At 33.9% G+C, this 20,195-nt stretch overlaps 1 protein-coding gene across 1 annotated transcript in view; it reads right to left on the minus strand.

Annotated features, from left to right (window-relative positions):
* Positions 1-596: 596 nt before the first annotated feature.
* The window catches only part of Sugt1 (SGT1 homolog, MIS12 kinetochore complex assembly cochaperone), a 34,905-nt gene continuing 15,306 nt past the window's right edge, over positions 597-20,195 (minus strand). Inside the window, exons 8-13 of the mRNA XM_063232717.1 lie at positions 19,605-19,624; positions 17,632-17,728; positions 16,580-16,687; positions 7,649-7,739; positions 4,083-4,264; positions 597-722 (exon numbers count right to left, since the gene is read on the minus strand). Coding sequence (XP_063088787.1) covers positions 621-722; positions 4,083-4,264; positions 7,649-7,739; positions 16,580-16,687; positions 17,632-17,728; positions 19,605-19,624 — 600 coding nt within the window. The 3' untranslated portion in view covers positions 597-620. The remainder of the gene's footprint in view (positions 723-4,082; positions 4,265-7,648; positions 7,740-16,579; positions 16,688-17,631; positions 17,729-19,604; positions 19,625-20,195) is intronic.

Genomic DNA, 20,195 nt, shown 5'->3' on the forward strand with positions numbered 1-20,195 from the left:
AGACCCTGTCTCAAAAAATTTTTTTAAAAACCTATGTTTTTTATATAGGAATTTGGAAATTAGGACCAAACTCTCAGTGCAATTACAAATTACAAAATTTTTCCATATGAAGAACTAAGTGGCTACTTGCTTTGATAAATAATTTCTCAAAGTTCTCATTAAAAACTTAAGAAAAAGGTAAATAAACCAAACTTCATAGAAAAATAGTATTTACAACTCCATTCAAAAGTAGTTTTCAAAAGCAAACATAATTCAACGTTAAAGCTGAAAACTTTATATTCAACCAAAGCTGCCAGGTCTAATAAATTATTAATAGAATACTATATCAAAAATAAGGCAATAATCCAAGATATGCCATTAAAGATTCTTCCATTTCCACAACTTGACACAACTAATTTATCTAGTAACAAATGATATTTTATCCAGATTCGGCACATCTAAAATCCTTCAGAACAGGGAAGATAAAAATGTGATCTTCTTTAGACTCTCAACAACTGAAGGAAAATAATTTCAACAATACAAACAGGTAAAAAAAAGTGTTTAAAATTCAAGAACGCAGTATCAATACACAAAGGGTATCAGGTGCATATACGCAGTACAGTGATAGCAAATTAATTTATTTAGTATTTTTTCCATTCCATATCATCAGGAGGATTGATTTCAACTTTCCTTTTACCTACATCAGACCAGTTGGTACTCAAAACTGTACCACCAGATTCCATCTGCAATTAAAAAAAAAAAAAAAAGAAAACATTAATTTCTGGACACTGTAACCAAAGAATATTTTCCTTAAAATGTTTCAACTAGAGTCCCAAATATTGGCAGTTGTATATACCTTGAATAAATTCAGCACACTTCTTTGATTTAATCTTAAGACATTCTAGAATGGTTAGTAAGCTCCATAAACTATGAAAAGGAAACTTAAGCACATTTTTGTAGGTGCATCATGATACTGCCATATCAAGCACCATGCTCTCCTCTGATAATCAGCATACAGCTATGTGTGGAAAAGCACCTTCAAATGAAAATGAAATGGACTCCCCTTAAAATTATGTTTAATCTTTTTTATTTTGCTAAAGAAAGTAAAGAGCAGACAAAATAATACCAGCTAAACATTTTTAAAGATCCCTACTTAAAGTTCCCCTTATATACATTCAATTTTACTCTGAAAAAAAAATTTTTTTTAAAAAAAAATCAAGGTACATACATGTAGGTATACAAACTCAAGGTTACAGTCTAATAGGTCATCTACTTAACATCTACTGAATATGCCATCCACCAACAATCCTACTACATTCATAGTTACATGTAAGCCACATTATTAATGATGCTTTGAACATCAACAAAATGTATATATAATACTGGTATTGTAAGATTATAATGAAGTTAAAAATTTTTCTCTCCTACAATGTCTTAGCTATTATAGCATTACCATGTTATATTACTCAAGCATCTATGGTAATGCTGGTATAAAGAAATCTACTGTATTGCCATTCATACTAAAAGTACAGCAGGGGGGATTTAGCTCAGTGGCATAAGCGCCAGCCTTGCAAGCGGGCTGCTGTGAGTTCGATCCCCAGTACCAATTTAAAAAAATAAATAAAAAAAAAGTACAGCCAGGGACATAGTTGGTGCAGTGTGGACCTGACAAATGCAAGTTTATGAGTTCAATTCCTAGTACCAAAAAAAAAAAAAAAAAAAAAAAAAAAAAGTACAGCACATACAATTATATACAGTACACAAAATCTTGTAATAATAAACTATTAAAAGTTTTATGTATTTACTAAACTTTTAAATTTTAACTAGATTTTAAAGTATAAACAGTTTACTATAAAAGATACAACACACTTACAGCAGATTTACTGTGCAAAATTCTAGTTAACAACAAAAAAAATTTATATAAGGCTATTGACCTGTTCTGTATAAATACATTCAATGCTGTATAATGATGAAAATTGTCAAATGATGCATTTGTTTTTCAGAACATGTCCCCTTTTTAAGTGACTTATGACTATGTATTAAAAAATAAAATACTTCCGGACATTTGTCAGTTTGATGAAATGAAAACATACTGACTTGAATTATATAAAATATTACATACCCTACTCTTAAATACTATTTCAATTCCAAGTCCTCTGCCAAACGTCCTCACATGAGTTCCTTTGCATAGGATGCTCTTACCCTGGTTCTTTTCATTCTTTTTTTGGGTACCAGGGATTGAACTCACAACCTCACACTTGCCAGGCAGGTGCTTGCGCCATAAGATAAATCCCCAACCTTATTTTCATTCTTTATTCTTTTTTTTTGAGGGGGGGAGTACTGGGAATCGAACTCTGGATTTGTGCTTGCCAGGCAGGCTCTGTGCTAGATCCCTGGCCCTACTTTATTCTCTGAACAGGAAATGTCACCATGTTGCAGTAGCATTCCTTGACCCTACAGTATCTGTCTTCTGTATAAGCATAATTACTACGGTAAGTATCATACTGTCCTATTGTAATTTAAGAGGCTGCCTTCTTGTATTTACTTGCTATCCTTGATGGGAACTAAAGGAGACAGCCCTTCAAGAGAAAGGAATATATTTTCCTAATACAATAATCTTTGTTATTCACGGACGACTGGCTTTAGGCACTGCCTTCCCATACCAAAATCTGCAAGTGCTCCAAGTTTCCCACACAGAACGGCTTATCTACATATAACCTATGACTATCCACCCATAGTCTCTTAATTCATCTCTAGATTATGTGTAACATAATCTTAAACAATGTAAATGTTACATAATTACTATACTGATCAGGGAATCACAAGAAAAATGTTTTTCTGTTTGTACAGTTCAGATTCAATTTTTCCCCTAATATTTTAGATCCAATTAGTTCAATCTGTGAATACAGAAACCATGGATAAAGAGCTTAATGTATTTATATCATAGCTCTTAACAAACTGCCACAGTACATGGTAGGCATTAAATAAAATTACTGAATTAAATGTGACAAAGCTATGTAACAAAACATCCTTCAGAGGACCTTTAGTTATAAGCTGAAAGCCTGTATTCATTGGTAACACTTTTTTCTCTATCTCCTTATATAGTACAATTTGGCATTTCCCTCTATTTTGTACATGTTGGTCTTATCCCAATTAGATTAGGAGATCACAGAGGACAGAGTCTATTTTGTTTGTTTTGTTTTCCCAGAAAACAGAAGCAAGACCATGGCATGTTTTCTTCCCAGAAAACAGAAGCAAGCCATGGTAAGGTCAGTGTTTCCATACATAGTTTATTTGTAATGCACTTTAGATGTAATGCACTGTTACTTTGTTAGCACATTTTCAGAAGTAAACAGTCAGTCTTTCCTTTTGGGACAATTCAGTAGATGTGTTTTCCTAATAAAAATCAAATGATTACACCAAATAATCTAAAAAGTTATACGGTGATGAACTGTCATCAAAATCTTAGCACTCCAGATCCAATTCAGGTAGTACTCATCTCCCATAGCAAAACTGAACTTTCTTAAGTAGCAGAGAAATCATTAAATGAATGATTAATTAATGTGCACCTTCTATTAACCAAATACAGTCAAGGAAATCATTCTAGAAAGTAAACAATAGAAACTCATTCAGCTACTATGATAGATTCAACAAAGATAATTTCCTTTCAGTCATCGCAACATTGTTATCTCTTGGCCTTCCAATTTCAAATTCATTAAGTCAAAATATTATCTATCTGCATAAACCACCTGTTTCTTATCTCTCTCACTGAGTTTTCAAAACTACTACTCCTTTTTTAGAGGAAGGATGAGGGATTGAATTCAGGCCCATGGCACTGAGCTATATCTCTGAGCTTTAGCCCTGCTAATCACCTTAGGCTGGGCTCAAACATCCGATCCTCCAGAGTGCTCAGATTAGTCATGAATTCCCAACCTCTTCAGCAATTACTCTTCATCAAGTTTACAGCAAGAAAAAAATGTTCAGACAAAACCTTTTCAAAAGGTTTCTCAACTATAATATATATATAATTTGGTCTCAAATTATCTCCTATAAGTATCTGAAACTTACTCCCATAATATTAAAAATAAAGTTTATATTCTTACAAATGATTTGTTCATGGCACGTTTGACTTCATCAGAGCCATCTGAATAGATCTGCTGAAATAACTTGTTTAAAGCTGCATCTCCCTCCAATTTCTCATTCTTTTCTTCTTCTTTGATCTCACCAACCAACTTATCCCAATTTCTTGTATAATGAGATGATGATGGATATAAGTTCTTTACATCTAAGAAGTGAAAATGGCAAAGGTAATTAAGCAATCTGTTTTGATTATGTCAATAACATACAAACTTTGAGATCATAGTGCACAAAACACAGCATAATAGCAACAAACTGAATTTCATGTTTGCAGTGTCTTTTCCATACATACATCAATAATAACTGGAATTACAATTCTAAAAACTGAATCAGCACAATGCAAACATGAGGACTCTCTTTTGAGCAAAGTAACTCACAGCAAACTTAGTATATTATATAATACTATACAGAAACAGATTCTGTATTTAATATAACAGAGGGTGCCAGATGAGGTATACAGAAACTTTCATATTTTAAAAAAGTGACAAAGATGGCACGAATAATTTAAAACTACAAGTTTTTAAAAAGACTACTTAAAACATTTCTCTTGTAAATAACACTTCAATGCTAAAAGTGTAGCTTTTCTGAGGTGCTTATAATTTCTCTTTCCAAAAGAAAAAAATAAAATATAACCATACTCATGCCACAACAGCAAATTAAGACTCTATCTCTACCCACACTAAAAATATGGTATCAACAGGAGATAATAAGGAGTTACCAAAATTGAAAAACACTACCCTTGAGTCTCCTATTATGCAAAGGGTATGTGAAAGTACACATAAGTAATTCATAACATATATAGATATATACGTTCTATATTTAGTACAGAAAAGAATGTTGTACAGACTGCTGCTTCCAGATAGGCCCTTAAATTGGGCTCAGGGCAGTGCCAGCAATTCCACCAGACTAAGAGAATAAAGATTTTGGCACACAGAAATCTCAAAAAATAAGAAACTGACCTAACAGGTCTAGGAGGCAGCTTTGTTCACTGTTCAAGAAAAATAGAATGGTCACACATATGAGCCACATATATGTTTTAAAAATTTTTAGTAGCTTGTATGTTACTAAAAACAAATAGGTGAAGTTCACTTTAATAATGTATTTCATTTAGCCTAGGTATCAAAAATTGTATCATTTCAACATGAAGTCAACAGAAAGATATTAAAACATTTTATGTTTTTTCATATAAATCTTTAAAACTGCTATATATTTTATCCTTTAGCACACCTGAATGAAGACTAGTCATATTTTAAGTGCTTAATAGATCCACTTATAGGAGCCAGCAGCTCCTATACTGGACATCAGCTGCAGTGCTTTAAAAAAATATCTTTAAGAGATTTGTCAGTATATGAGGACTTATTATTAACATTAATGTAAATGTTCCTCTTCCAGAACCCTCTGTGTATCCCTTTCTCAAAACCACTGAGAAACTATTAAATACTAAGTAAGTTTTCCACTTTTTCTCTTGACTTTCTTCCTGCAGATATCCTCCATCAAAACAAAACAAACCCTCAAGAGACACTATACTATTTTAATCAGGGCAGGTATGTTTTGAAAGTCCTATTTACCTTCTACTGTGCTAGGAATTTGTGTATTTCCACTAGTAACTAAAGAAAACAAAACCTGCATGCCATGGTAAGTTAAGAGCCTGAGAATCGGATTTAATTAATCCTATGCTGAATCCCAGGAAGGACAGGAATAGAAGTTTTAATCTCTGTTTTACAGATAAGCAAGCTAACTCAGGTTAAGTGACTTGCCCTTATCTATAGTCTCCAGCTTGCAGTACACAAGAATCTAGCAAGCATTATTAATTCCTTACAAAAACTAACAGGACAGGAGAAATGGCATTTTGAATATCTAGGGTGCTGAGTTTAGGAAAACTAAGTTTAGCTGTAATGCTAAAACACACTGAAATTTAATCTCAGAAAAATCTTGACATCTGAGGATGGCAGATTCTCTGCAGAGTTGAGTAATCTAACTTTCTTGTTCATTCACTATAATATCAAATAACTTCAGACACTCATGTCAGCAGAAACCATTTCCACTGTTAGGAAATGCAGCAACGAACAGCATCATAGAGGGGTTAACAAAAGAACATGGTTTTAGTCCTAGACAATGAAATCTGTTGAGCTGATCTTAGCAAGATGATTAACCTTTCTGGGCTCGTAAAATGGAAGGAATAATACAAGATTGCAAATTATGTAAGACTATTGTTAGGATTGAGACGTTATATTTAAAATGACTCTTAAAAAGATCTTTGCACAATATAGAAGCCTGAGCTCCAAAATTTCTGGTATCAATTGCAAGAGAAGCATATAACATTTTTACTATGTCTTTGAAACATTCACTAGATGCATCTCACTCCTTAAACATTATCTGTTGACAGGAGGACTGCAAGTTTGGAGCCAACTCAACAAGACCCTCAAAATGAAAAAATTTTAAAAACAAGCTGGGTATGGTAGAATATACACCTATAATACCAGCACTGTGAGAGGCAGGAGAGGATGGCAAGTTCAAGTCCAACCTGGACAACTTGGCAAAGCTGTGTCTCAAATAAAAAGGACTGCAAGTCATAAAACTACACAAAGGCCCTGAGTTCAATCCCTAGTACCACAAAATTCTGTTGGTGCCTATTTAAGATGGTATCATTAGGGGAAGCTGGGTAGAGTACAGGGGAATTTTCTTTTGCAACTATATATGCATCTAGAAATATTAAATACAAACGCACGTACAAATGATCTATTGAATAACTTATTTTCTGAAAGCTGCCATACGTAATTATGATTTTTGTTATAGAACTGAAACTACTTGGGACACAATGTTAGCGTATTTTAGTCATTACATCAGGGCACTAGTAATGAAAACTCTCTCCATTCATTAATGAGATTATAGTAAAACATGCTCTTATAATTCTCAGAGTGCATTCCAGATTCCAGAAAATTGCTTATCTACTTATCACATGTGCTTAGAATTGATTCCAAACACAACACTATTCATCCCTTAAAAGGTCCTATAATCAACTGTTAGCTTTTTACTTTGCTCCTAGGCTTTCTTTTGGCACTTTACCTGTTTGTGTCCATCTCTAAATTACCAATATAGTAACATGGGGCTAAAACCTTACTCTACGAGGCCTGAAATTTCAGGAAATTGGAGTTGACAATTTGGTACAAAGAACAAACAGAATAAAGGAGGTAAAGAGAGGAAGATATTATCTGCAAAGCAAACTAATTCACAATCGAAAAGGAAGCATGGAAAAAGACCAATGCAAACAATCTCAACTATCATAAACTACATGGTAAACACCCCAACTTCTCCGGCATTTTGCTGTCATTCATCTGTATTCCTAGTTTAAGAGTTAAAAACATTCAAAAGAAAGGCTGCTTTGTATTCATTACACAGCAACCTTATTATATTCAATGTATCTTATCTTAGAAACATAAATAAGGGAAAGTAGAAAGAATGTTCATTACTGTATAACTTAAACTAATCAGTACATTAAGAATTTAAAGTTCATCAAGGCTAGAAAACAAACCTGCTATGAACTGTTTGGACGCAGGCACATCTCCTTGCCCCTCTAGCTTTTCCCATCTCACAGCCTCTGGCTTTTTCATTTTAATTTCAATCTGCAGGAAACACCAAATAATATCCATTATTCAATGTGAAAGACATAAAACAGTAAAAATGCAATTTTCTTAAGTCATCAAAGTTTTATTAGAATAGTGTTTTTGACAGTTTCCTTAAATTATACAAGGTTAAATTTGAAGAACTATGAAACATTTCTTTCTGTTCAAATTTACCATTCAAAAAACAACGTAACTACTATATAAGCTACAATTAAGTCTTTTTTAAATTTTTATTTTTAATTAGTCCATGTTTGCAGTACATAATGATTACATTCATTATAGGGAATTGGTATATATACACAGCACATCTTAATCTCACCCCCCCCCCGCCCACTCTCCCCATACCCTGCTCTAAGCCACTTTCTTGGTCCCCTTCCCATTTACAAAGAAGTAGTAAAAAATTATTTTTCTTTTAGAGCAGTGCTATGTCTTAGATACTGCTGGTTAAGGGGAAGGCTGGTACGGACACCTAATGAGTAAAGACCAAAGAATGCCACTAAACATCCTGCAATACTCTGGGCAAGCCCCTAAAACAGAACTGTCTAGCCAAATGTCAACAATGCCAGCACTGAGAAACCCTGTTTAGTAGTAATTTCTATATTCACATGTGCTCTAACGTTTTTGCAATTCTTTACAGGTTGAGAATCCCTTTTCTGAAATGCTTGGGATACAAGTCTCTGAGACTAAGATTTTTTGGATTTGGGAATACAGTATTTGCAAATACATAAGAAATATTGAGGGCTGGGGATGTAGCTCAGCAGCGTAAGTCTGTCTGGGAAGTACAAGGTCCTCAGTTCAATTCCTGCCCCCCCCCCCATACTGGGGATAAAATTCATTTGTCTCATATATTCATTTATATATAAAAGTCTGAAGGTAATTTTATTACAGTATTTTTGGTGTGCATGTGGTTTTTTTTTTTTTGTCTTTTTCGTTTTTATCGGTACCAGGTATCGAACTCAAGACTGCCTGCTTGCAAGACAGGTGCTTATGCCGCTGAGCTAAATCCCCAGCCTCTGTGTGCATGTGTTTTGACTTTGACCTGTCATATGCAATCAGGAGTGGAATTTTTCACTTGTGGCATCAAGTCACAACTAAAAACAGGATTTTAGAGTGTATATTTTCAATACTAGGATGTTTGACATATTCTAAACACCCACTATAAGTAGGTGGAGTCTTCAAGGCAGTAGGGGATATTTAATATTAGTGACACATCTTTGACCATTTGGAGGTATGAGAGACTTGAACATAACAAAAGGGTTTGGGGATTTAGCTCTGTGGCAATGCAGTCTTGAGTTGGATCCCCAGTACCAAAAAAAAAAAAAAAAAAAAAAAACAGAAGAAGCAAAACTCAAGAGTGATTACACCTGGCTGAGACTTTAAAGGGCTATGAAAGGCAGATTTATTTGCAAGAGGAAGAGGTATGTCTCCAGAGGCAAAAAGACTGGCCTAAAACTGCAGCTTTGTACATGAAAGGACCCTGTGAACCAGGGAGTTGCTTAAGTCCAGGATTTGTATGTGAGCATAAATGGATAGAAAAAGAGATTCAGAAGACAGATTTTAAAAAGCATTAGAATGCTAGACTAAGTTCACTTAGTAAAATGAAAAATTAATAGGACTTTAATAGCACCTTTCACTCTAATCACATCTGGTCTCCTTACCCTTAATACGTAACACCTACCCACGCCCACGTCTGTTGTTTTCCTACATGATGCTGTTGTTCCCATTTTTAGCCTTGCAAAAATCAGTTTTTTTCAGTACAAATATGGTGTTTTAGTAAACAGTATTAGACAATAATATGCAGTTTAAGAAGCAAACTAGAATTTTATATCTTGATTTTTCCTATGAAAAGGATCATCAGTTTTGTAAAATGGAAAAAGGCAAAAAGACAGGTTTAACAAAATGAAAATCTATTCACACTTTGGTTCTTTCCTTTTTTATATTAGATAATTCATTTAAATCAGTAATTCCTGGTAATCTTTCTAACACTTGTATTTACCATGAGACCTCTCAAAATCTGCACTTAAAAACTGTCTTAAAGTAGTAACAGAAAAATCAGCCAGTATTTTTAATTAAACATAAAGTTATGTAATGCAGGGCATATGATTTCTAAATGTTTATTTTCTTAGGAATGCAGAAATTTAACAACTGTTTAAGTAAAAATACATGAAACCAACTGATACTGGGGCTAAGAAAAATAATACTGCATCCTTAAGGTAATTTACATGTTAGAATACTGCATAAACAAATACAAGTATTTTATTAAGAATTTCCAGAATTCTATAAGATAAAGTATGATTAACTTTTCTAAAGTAAAATACAAGTAATATTTTCTTATATACAATATCATGGATAGTACTTTGGATATTTCAATTTATCACTTCTGGAATACTTACCAAAATGGTACAGAAAATCAACAACCAGGACTGAAAAGAGCTACTAATAGTGTGCTAAAATTTAAAAGTACATCTTGCTCCTTCTTAACTCTTTTGGGAATGAGAGTCTAGGAAAAAATCATGTATACAACCATACTCAACACAGCCGCAGGCTACCTTATATTCACATTTAATGTTCCTTTACTATGTACTCTTTGTTTCACTTGAAATGCAGCACAGACTAGCACTGACATCTACTGAAAATCACTGTAACCTGAGTAATTTTGTAGTATTTATAAAGCCAGTCAAAGTTCTTAGCAACAATGTGCTTCAACTGAGACGAGCTGACCTGAACTTGAAATTGTATTTAATTCATTCATTAAAATAGGTACCTGTAATAAACCATTTAAAGCCATTTTTAAAAGGTAAAAAGGTGGGGCTGGGAGAGGTCTAATTTCTATGAAATTTTTTATGCCTCTCTCTACTTTCAATGCTTACTGAATTTTAAGTCTTGATGTTTCTAGCAGACACTTCTTGAATTGCCAGTCCAATTTTGTAATTTTTTATTGCAAACATTAATAAATCATTCTATTTTCATTTAAGTAAAAAATATTTTAAAGTCCAACTTAAAACTCTATGAGTTTGGTTGAATATCCAAATGCACAGGGAAGCCTTTCAAGAACCATAATGTCCGAAAACAGTATCTATAGGTTATTAGCTAGAATCTCTACTGTACTGGATCATTAGTTCCTCGACATTATACAGTATGTACTAGTATCTACCTCTGAAGTCTCCTTTGCATAAAAGAACGTGTATTAGGGGCTGGGGATTTAGCTCAGCAGCATAAGCGCCTGCTTTGCAAGCAGGCAGTTTTGAGTTCGATCCCCAGTACCGATAAAAAGGAAAAAGACAAAAAAAAGAACGTGTATTTCTCTTAATGAGAGGGACTTCAGATTTAAACAGAAGCCTTATTACTCCTAAGAAAACATGGCATGTAGACATCATTTTTAAGTGCAAGATCCCACTCAGCAGTCACTTATGGAACATACGCACTCTGGGAGGTAGACACAGGAGCATTACAAATTTGAGCCCAGTGTGGAAAACTCAGCAATACTGTGCCTCAAAATAAAAAGAAAAAAAAAAGCTGGAGATGCATTTCAGTGCAATCCCAACACTAGAGAGGGTCAGGGAAAACCTCTTTCCCATTCTAAAGAGCTGTCGGCATTAAACAACAGCCTTGGAACATTCTCTTAGTCAACCTTCTGTTGCATAGTACAGCAGTAGCTCTATTTTCTTGAGGTCAGATAAATAAATCTATCTTCTTTATTTTTTACAATCAAATTGCTTTATAATCTTTTTTGTTTTTGAGACAAGGTCTGGCTATGTAGTTCAGGCTGGCTTTGAAAACTCACTACAGTAGGCCAGGGTGGCCTCCAACTCATGGCAAACCTGTGGCCTGACCTTCCCAAGTGCTGAGATTGTAAGTATACGTCACCATGGTCAGCTTTATAATCACTGTTAAAATTCAAAATGGCAAAGCAAAATTTTACTACTTAATTTACATAATTACTGAATACCTTCTCTGAGCTAGATATTGCTGGTACACAGGACACAGCTTTTATTCTTTTGAAGAGACGATAGTAACACAACAAAAAAACATTCCAGCATACATATTCCACTATGGATTCTGTATAGTGTTACACATATCTACTGAGAAATATCTAGATAATCAAAAGGAAATACACCAAAATATCATTAGTGGTAGATGTACACGGAAGCTCATATAATCCCAGTTCTCAGGTAAGCTGAGGCTGAGGTGGAAGGTTTTCCAATTTGAACCAGCCTAAGAAATTCACTGAGACCTGACTCAAAATAAAAAACAGAAAAAGGGTTGGAGATGTAGGTAAAAAAGCTCCAATACTATACACCCCAAAAAGGGCATACATAAGTGTAAGCCTGAGTAATGACTTTCTTGGCTCCTCTATACTATTTTCAAATTTTCTGATTTACATTTATTTCTTTTATAACCTGTATAAAAATTTAAATAACCAGGGTAAAATAACAGTAGTAACATTTACTGAACATTTAGATACCTAGTGTGTTATTCCCTGGCATGTGATAAGCAGTCAAAAAAAAAAATCAGCCAATACATAGTTCCCCACAGGCCAACAATGTAGGACTTAAAACAGTAATTGAGCACAAGGGACAAAGATGTTCTGCTAGATAATAGAAGGGGCAGGAAACAGCCATGAATGGCTAAGTGTAAAAGTAGTTACAGACACTATATATGTTAAAAAAAATTAACTTTATGAATATGTGTTAATAGAAAAGAGCAAGAATACATTTCAGACCTACAATATGGCTTAACCACAACTAATTAAAGCACAACACAACCATCCCTACCACTGAATCAAAAAAGTAAAACATAAGCCAAACCCCCATATTAAGTAGTAGCCCGACACCCAGAAACTGTCTTTCATTACATTAGCACATATTTTTCTACGTATGCCTAGTCTGTGAATATTAAGAAAGTAAATTTACCATAAACTTTCAACTTTCACTGGGTGAAATGGGGCAAGGGGACTATTTTATCTTCACACAAGACATTGGAATTTCCCAGGATTCTAGGTCTTCGTTTTTATATTACATAGTACAAAAAAAGTACCCAAGACTGAAAAAAGCACATTTTCATGAGGGCACATTTATGCCCCAAAGCATTAAGAATTCTAATTCTAAAGGGAATGAGTATCAGTCCTTCAAATAAGTATTTCACATAGAACAGCTGCCATTAAAGCCATAATCCTGTATAACATCATAAATTCAACAAAAGAAACGTTAAGTTTCTTAAATTTAAAAAATGAATTAATAGGCTAATACGAAAGCTAGTATTCAGTAAATGGTGGCAGTAACTATCAGAAACACTGAAAAAAATATGAAATCTGGCTTGGAAAAACATTATGTTATGAAATATTTACTTCAAAAACGCTATTTTGACTGGGCATTTAGCTCAGAGGCATATGCGCCTGCCTGGCAATCAAGAGGTCATTAGTTCCATCCTTGGTACAAAAAATAAATAAGTAAAAACGCTATTTTGTTACTTTCAAAGTCCTGCTTCTTTATTTTCACCACAAATTATATTTCACTCAAGTTATTAGTACAACTAACGCCCATACACTTATATAACATGCATTCAATTTTGAAGGTGGGAAAAAAACAAGATTCTCAAAAGCAATGAAACAGCACATCTAAGTTACAGATTTTACAGAATCATTAATTTTAAGCACACTTTTCTAAGGAAAATGCATCCTTTTCTCAATTCATGCACTCAAGATATGTGAATACATGAAACACTATCAAAGACATCTGAATATATGAAAAGCAAATTACTTCCGAACTTTTCTGTGCCATCACTAAATAAAAACCTCAATAACTGTTTATTTTCAGTACTTTATAACACTGTCTCCCTCTGCTGTCTGAAAAGGGAAAAGATTCAGAGATTACATCATTCATTTCCCATAGTTACAAAAAATGCTTATAGTTTGTTTCTCATGAAATATAAAAGATGGTGGTTTACCAGATACATATTTAAAATACAGGTTACAGAATCACCGCAAGAAAAACAACCCTCCTTTAGAGTGCAGCCAAGTTTTTCAATTAGCAATGTAGAAAAACGGCACTAGCGGCAAAGCGGCACTAGTTTTGGTCGGCAGTGACAAGTTCAAGCATGCCTCAATACAGAGGCAGGATACAGAATCCAGTAATTATGCATTTGAGGAAAGCATTTCAAGTGAGCCTTAGTTTTCTTTCCCCTTGTAAAACTTGGATAAAAACATTCTGTAAACCTTGTAGTTCACAACAAAGGCCAATTTATATTTATTCACTAAACAAATAAGTACCCATTATATGCAATTCACAGGATGACGGTTGCCAAATATAGTAAATGAAAATACAGGATAAAACACACTTATGCTAAGAAATCACTCATTGTTTATATAAAATACATACTTCCTATTTCAAACACTTATCTGAAATAAAATAGTTTAAGTCATGCATCCCCTAATCAAACAAATTTACATTTAAATTACTTCAAATAGATACAGATTAAAAACCTCCTGGTAGAAATACACAAAACTACCAAGCTCGTAATTTCCTAGCTTGTGTCCCTCTCAAATCTAACTAGCACTTTTGTCCTTGCTTACTTAAAACTCTTCTCCATGACATGGCTAGGACTAGTGATAACTGAAATTCTGGTAAAGATTTCTTCCCCTTTCTCACTTTCGGTTATCCCAATCAGTGTCGTTTCAGGTATCTGACTAACAATTTGTCAACTTTATTCTCAGCGATATTCAAATAAATTTTAAAAGGCAAGTCCTTTTTCACTAGATGCAAAAACTACCACTTTACTTTGTACTTCTTCCTCCAACCCTTTGCAGCTGTCCTTTTTGTATTCCTAGCTACCATTCTTAATGGCAGAGGTAGAACCTGATTCTATTTTGTAATAAACTTCACATGTTCTTATAAGTTACACGAAAGAGTTAGTAGCATACTGTTGGAGGACCTGTATTTAAAAAGTTTAATAAATGGAAAAAACTATCTATGTCATTTATTCTCACTAATTCATTACATATCTTAATATAATTTCACCATACAATTTTCCAGTGGCAAGACTTGCAGTGTTCATTTGGCCCCTACCTTTCATTTTACAGGCGCTGAAAATGTGACTAGATTAAATCCACAGGGCAACCAAAAAGTCAAAGCCAAAAATCCGATTTTCTTTCTTTGTTTTTCTTTTTGAGACAAGGTTTTGCTGTGCAGCCCAGGCTGGCCTTGAACTCCCTGCGCTCCTCTGGCCCGAGTGCTGGCATTATGGGAATGCGCCACCACACCAGGCTGTGGAAAGCCCTGTAATTGGCTGCCACCTTACATCTGCAGGCCGTACCACGTTAACTCCCTCTAGGAGTTAAGTTTGGTAGTTAAGCAGCACCTTGCCTAGCTTGTTTGACCTATTCAGAGATTATGCTTATGAGCAAACATTCGGGAAATTTGAAAATTTGAGTTAACTTATGAACCTCAGTCTTTCCACTGTTGCTAAGTTACCTGCTGACGTCTCAGAACCCAACTTCCTCCTCCCGCAATACCCTATATATTTGTTACTCTTTCCTTGAATAAACGAGACTTGATGGGACTTCTGACCTGTCTCCATTCTTCGCGTCTCTTGTCCCCTTTGTCCCCACTCCCCCTCTAGGGTCTCTGTGGACTTACCCACAGGCCGGGACAACAGACGTGGTTTGACTTTCAAATTAACATTTATCTATTTAATTATATTATTTAGACCTAAGCCCCTCTCCATGAGTCAGCACCATTCACACAGACTGCAGGTCCCATGGAAGGAGATCCCCACCCAGATACCTGTGCCATGTGTGGGCCACTGTGGCTTGGGGAAAGCCAGACCCAACCCTCTCCATGAATCAGTGCCATCTGTGGACTGGAGAGGGAAAGAACCAGGCCCCATGGGAGGAGACCCCCACATGAAAACCAGCGCCATGCATGGGCCACGGCCAGCTTGAGGCAAGCCAGACTCAAGCCTCTCTCTGTGAGTCAGTGCCATCTGTGGACTGTGGAGGAAGAGAACCAACCCTAACCCTAACCCCACCATATATACAGGAAGCCATATCATTTTTCACTGTTTTGTTGGGTTGTTTTCATTTTATTTTATGTTAACTCTGATGGAATGAGTATAGCAAGACATGTTATATAGAATATAAATAAATATTATGTACTTATTATTGGCTTGTTTTGATTTTCTTTACTGACTTCATTTTTTTTTAAATCTTTTCTATTCAGTTTGATTTTTAATTATATCTCAAAGTAGTATCTGCGGCTATTTTGAAGACTGTTGTCTTCAAAGCATTGTGGTAACTACTGTTGATTTCATAAGGTTTGGAGTCCTGTATCACTTATTCTGGTTTATTTTGATTGATTTTATTCTGCTTTATTTTCCTTCGCTTTATCCTCTTTAAAATAAAAAATTTTTAAAAATTACACCATTAGCGATATCTTTTGCATGATATTTAAACTATTTTCTATTAATTTAAATTATCCATTAGTCTCTCAGATAAAGTAACCTAAAATCTGATTTAATAAATAATTAAAAAGCAGATTTATCTTTAGAGTAGTCTGTATTTGTAACTGAAGTAGATTAAGATAAGTACTGTTATAGGAAACAGACTACATTGAAAAGTTCTGAGAAGGTATTTTTATCAGTAACAAATCTTAAAAGAGAAGTTGATATTTTTTCTTAGAATCTTGGGAACAAAAATCACTGATTCTCAGTAAGTAAACACTCTCAGTGTTTACTTATCACTTTTAATTTAAAGTACATGCCTTTAAAAGACCTACAAGCTTACTATCACACCAATTATTTCTATATTTTGAAAATATTACTAATTCCTTATGCAACTGCCTTACCTTTGTTGAAAGTACTCTAAATGTGCTCTGTTCTGGTATTATAGGATGAAGCAGTCTCAGTTTCAAATTGTAATCTTCTCCAGAAGAAAGTTTCACCAAAGCAAATAACTAATGAACACAATATTAGTAACATAGCATCACATATTGTAAGTTTACATAGCAAAAGGTAAAACAGTTAAACCGAATAGACAGGACTTCAACAATGCTAGAGATTTCTTTAAACACATTATATACAGTAACAGATTTAGTAACTTCAAAATAATTTTTCTTTTCATGTGGTACCCACCCATCCTTCATGTAAATTCTTAAATACAGAGTTTGACTAAAAGAATGTATACATACTTAAGCAGTTTGCTGCACTAATAAACATCTGGAAGCTAATGACCACCACTTGGAGCAACTCAATTGCAAAGCCCAAAAGTAACGAATTAAATTCATGATGGTCTCAATAAATTTATTATTAAAATATTCATACAAGTTTTTGTTTATGTGATATATACATTTTTGGGGCAGATTCTGTATACAGTTACAAAAGAATATATTTTATAGTATTTACCACATATTTAATTTACATATTTAACATTTAAATCTCAAAACACAACACATAAGAACAAAACAATGTAGCACTATTCAGTGCCATATATGTAATTAAATACCTGTAAGTTTCTGTAAAAAAAATGCTAAGAAATTAAGTCATTAAAATTCAATCTCAATATGGCTAGTAAATTCTAACATGTATAAATCACATAGCAAATAATTAACTTTTTTCTTGATTAAAGTATCCCATCTAAGTGCAACCAAATCATATATCTCACCAATGACAACAGTTATGCTCTGAATTCTAAATCTACAAAAATTGCACATTTAGCCATAACAAGTATATATACTAGTATCTCAAAATTTAAAATAATTCCAATTGAAAAGCAATACTATTCAGCATTTTCCATAGCATCTCTGGAGAAATGGCATATATTTGGTAAACAGATACAGATTATTATGCAATAGTTTGTAAATAACAGCATGTAATCGATACATAAAATAAAAATAATTACCTCTTTTTCTGAAAATTCCACATTTACATCATTCTTCTGAACATTCTTAATCATAAGTGTTATAATTACTTGAGATTCTGTTTGATACCAGTCATACCTATTTTTTTAAAAAAAGAAAACAGCACTTTTAATTTTCTTCAAGCTGTTTCTCAAAATAAAAACTAAACTGAAGCCAGGCACAGTGGTACATCTCTGTAATGCCAGTACTACAGAGGCTGAGAGGTAGGAGGATTGCTACAAGACCAGGCTATATAGCACGTGAAACCCTGTCTCAAAACAACAAAAAAATAAAAAATAGTCTGATAAGAGCTCCACCTTGAGGAACAAAATGGCACAGCAGCTGTTGATTCACAAACAATTTTATTTAACAGATTATGGATATGATCTGTACAAATGTTAGAAAAGTAGGGTGGATGATGCCTAAATCTTTCCACAGGTCTTAAGTATTATATGATTTTTCTATTATGGCTGTGCTCGGGCTACTGATGAAAATTATTTTTACCAGCTATCAATAGCTTTATAGTCTCATTTACAGCTAATGCTAACATGATAAACGCTTCTATCCCTATTTTACAGATGAAAATATACTTAAGCTCAGAAAGGTGACGCAAGCAGTTAATGGGAGAAGTGGTAAATGGACTCAGGTCATCCTAGTCAACACTCCAAGCTCCATATTAAACAGTCTGGAGCACACAGTACAAGCCTTCCACAAAGAAGCCTAAATTAACTTCAAGTTCACCCACTGGCCCAGCTGGAGCATTATATATAATACCTTCCCCTTCAATTTTAAGGTACATGAAATGGCCAGTGTGTCTTCTCATGTGTACTTTGCACACTTAAAGCTCTAAAAATGTAGAAATCTTCATTTTCAAATTAGATTTTAATCTCTTTAAGAGTAGCCCTATTTATCCTGTTACCATATTAATCACAATGCCCGCTACACTAAATCAAATGCTATATTACATTTATGTTCCAAATACCGTGATTGTTTGATGTTTACGGGTCCTATCCTTTCTGTGGCTATTACACAAAATTTAAAGATTTTTATTTACCTGCTACTGGGAATTTCAACCTTCATTTCCCCTGAAACAATTGTTTTAACATTTCTAAGCCACTTTAGGTAATTATGCAAAAAGCACTTTAATTAAAGAAATGTATTTTAAAAGTCTAAAGTCTACAATTCAATGGAGCTGCAAAAATCCAGATCAGTGCATTATGTCTCTTTCTGTTACAGTCAGTCCTAGGAATACAAATTGTACTGTACACACTACTAACAAGTAAGAAAAAGTCAACAATCTGACATGGTAGTACAACCTTGTAAACCCAGCACCTATGAAGCTAAACCAGAACAATTACAAATTTAAGCCCAGCTTGGGCAACTTTGTGATTTGGCAAACTTTGTTGCAAACTAAAAAGAATTTTGAAAGATCTGGGGATGTAGCTTAATGTAAAGACCCTGGGTTCAATCATTCGTACCATCAGGGGGCAGATGAAACAAAAGAATGAAGTCAAAGCCTTGTTAGTTGCTTACTCATGATTGTAACCTCTGCCCTCAACAAAATTAACTTTCAACTTATACAGAACATTCTCATGAAAAATATCTAAATATAAGAGGCAGAAAAGTTACTGTCCGTCAAGTTTGCTAACAATTTAATTGTATCTATGCATAGTAACACCAGTTTTAACTAAAATAAGCTCTAATAAGTTTTAACTAAAATATATAGAAAGGTGACTTAACATGGAACCAGGTTAAGCAACATAAAGATGAGAAGATCTGAATTTATTTGGTATATGTATATTAAAGCTAATCTGTAGGTCCAGCAGCTTTAAAGCTTTTTAAGGCTATAACACAATTAAAAAATACTGAAAAAATCACAGGATAATGGCTTGTTTACTATTTAAACTACTGGTGTTTCCTTTAACCTTCTTTAGGCATATTTATCATACATTCTTATGTGTCAAGAAACACTTACTTGATTTTTGACCGAGTCCTCTGAGATGAAAAATGATTTTGACAAGGTGAAAGAGAAAGATTTTTAGAAGTTAATTTAGCAACCGTATATAAAATGCATGCCATATTAATTTATCCAGTGCTACCATTCTTTTGATATGAAATATTACTAAAACAAGTTCTTCAATGCCAAAGCACGGTACCTACAATCATTAAATAATACTAGTCTTCACAAAAGATCAGAATGTTCACCATTTTGTCATTTAATAGATTCTATTTTTAAAGATTCTTCTTTTAAAAATTTTGTAAACGTATGACTCAAAAGTCAGTTATGTAAAATCTCTAGTCCTAAAATGCAGTAACTCCCTAAACATGACAATACCATTTCTAAAACTCTTTTTATGAAATACCTTTCTAGTTAACAATGATGCAAAACACTGCTCTGGAAACCCATAAAGGAGTATTTCATTGTGACTTCCTATTAACATCCTACTCCATTTATGGCCTCTCTCCAATAGACAATGCCCATCAAGAAAGAAGGTGACTCCTGGCCAATTCATATTTTCCTACACTACATGTACATTGGTTGAGAATATGTAAATTTAAAGAACTT

This window comes from Cavia porcellus, unplaced genomic scaffold (genome assembly GCF_034190915.1).
Source record: "Cavia porcellus strain 051 isolate PalLab524CR breed Dunkin Hartley unplaced genomic scaffold, mCavPor4.1 scaffold_21, whole genome shotgun sequence".
Taxonomy (NCBI): domain Eukaryota; kingdom Metazoa; phylum Chordata; class Mammalia; order Rodentia; family Caviidae; genus Cavia; species Cavia porcellus.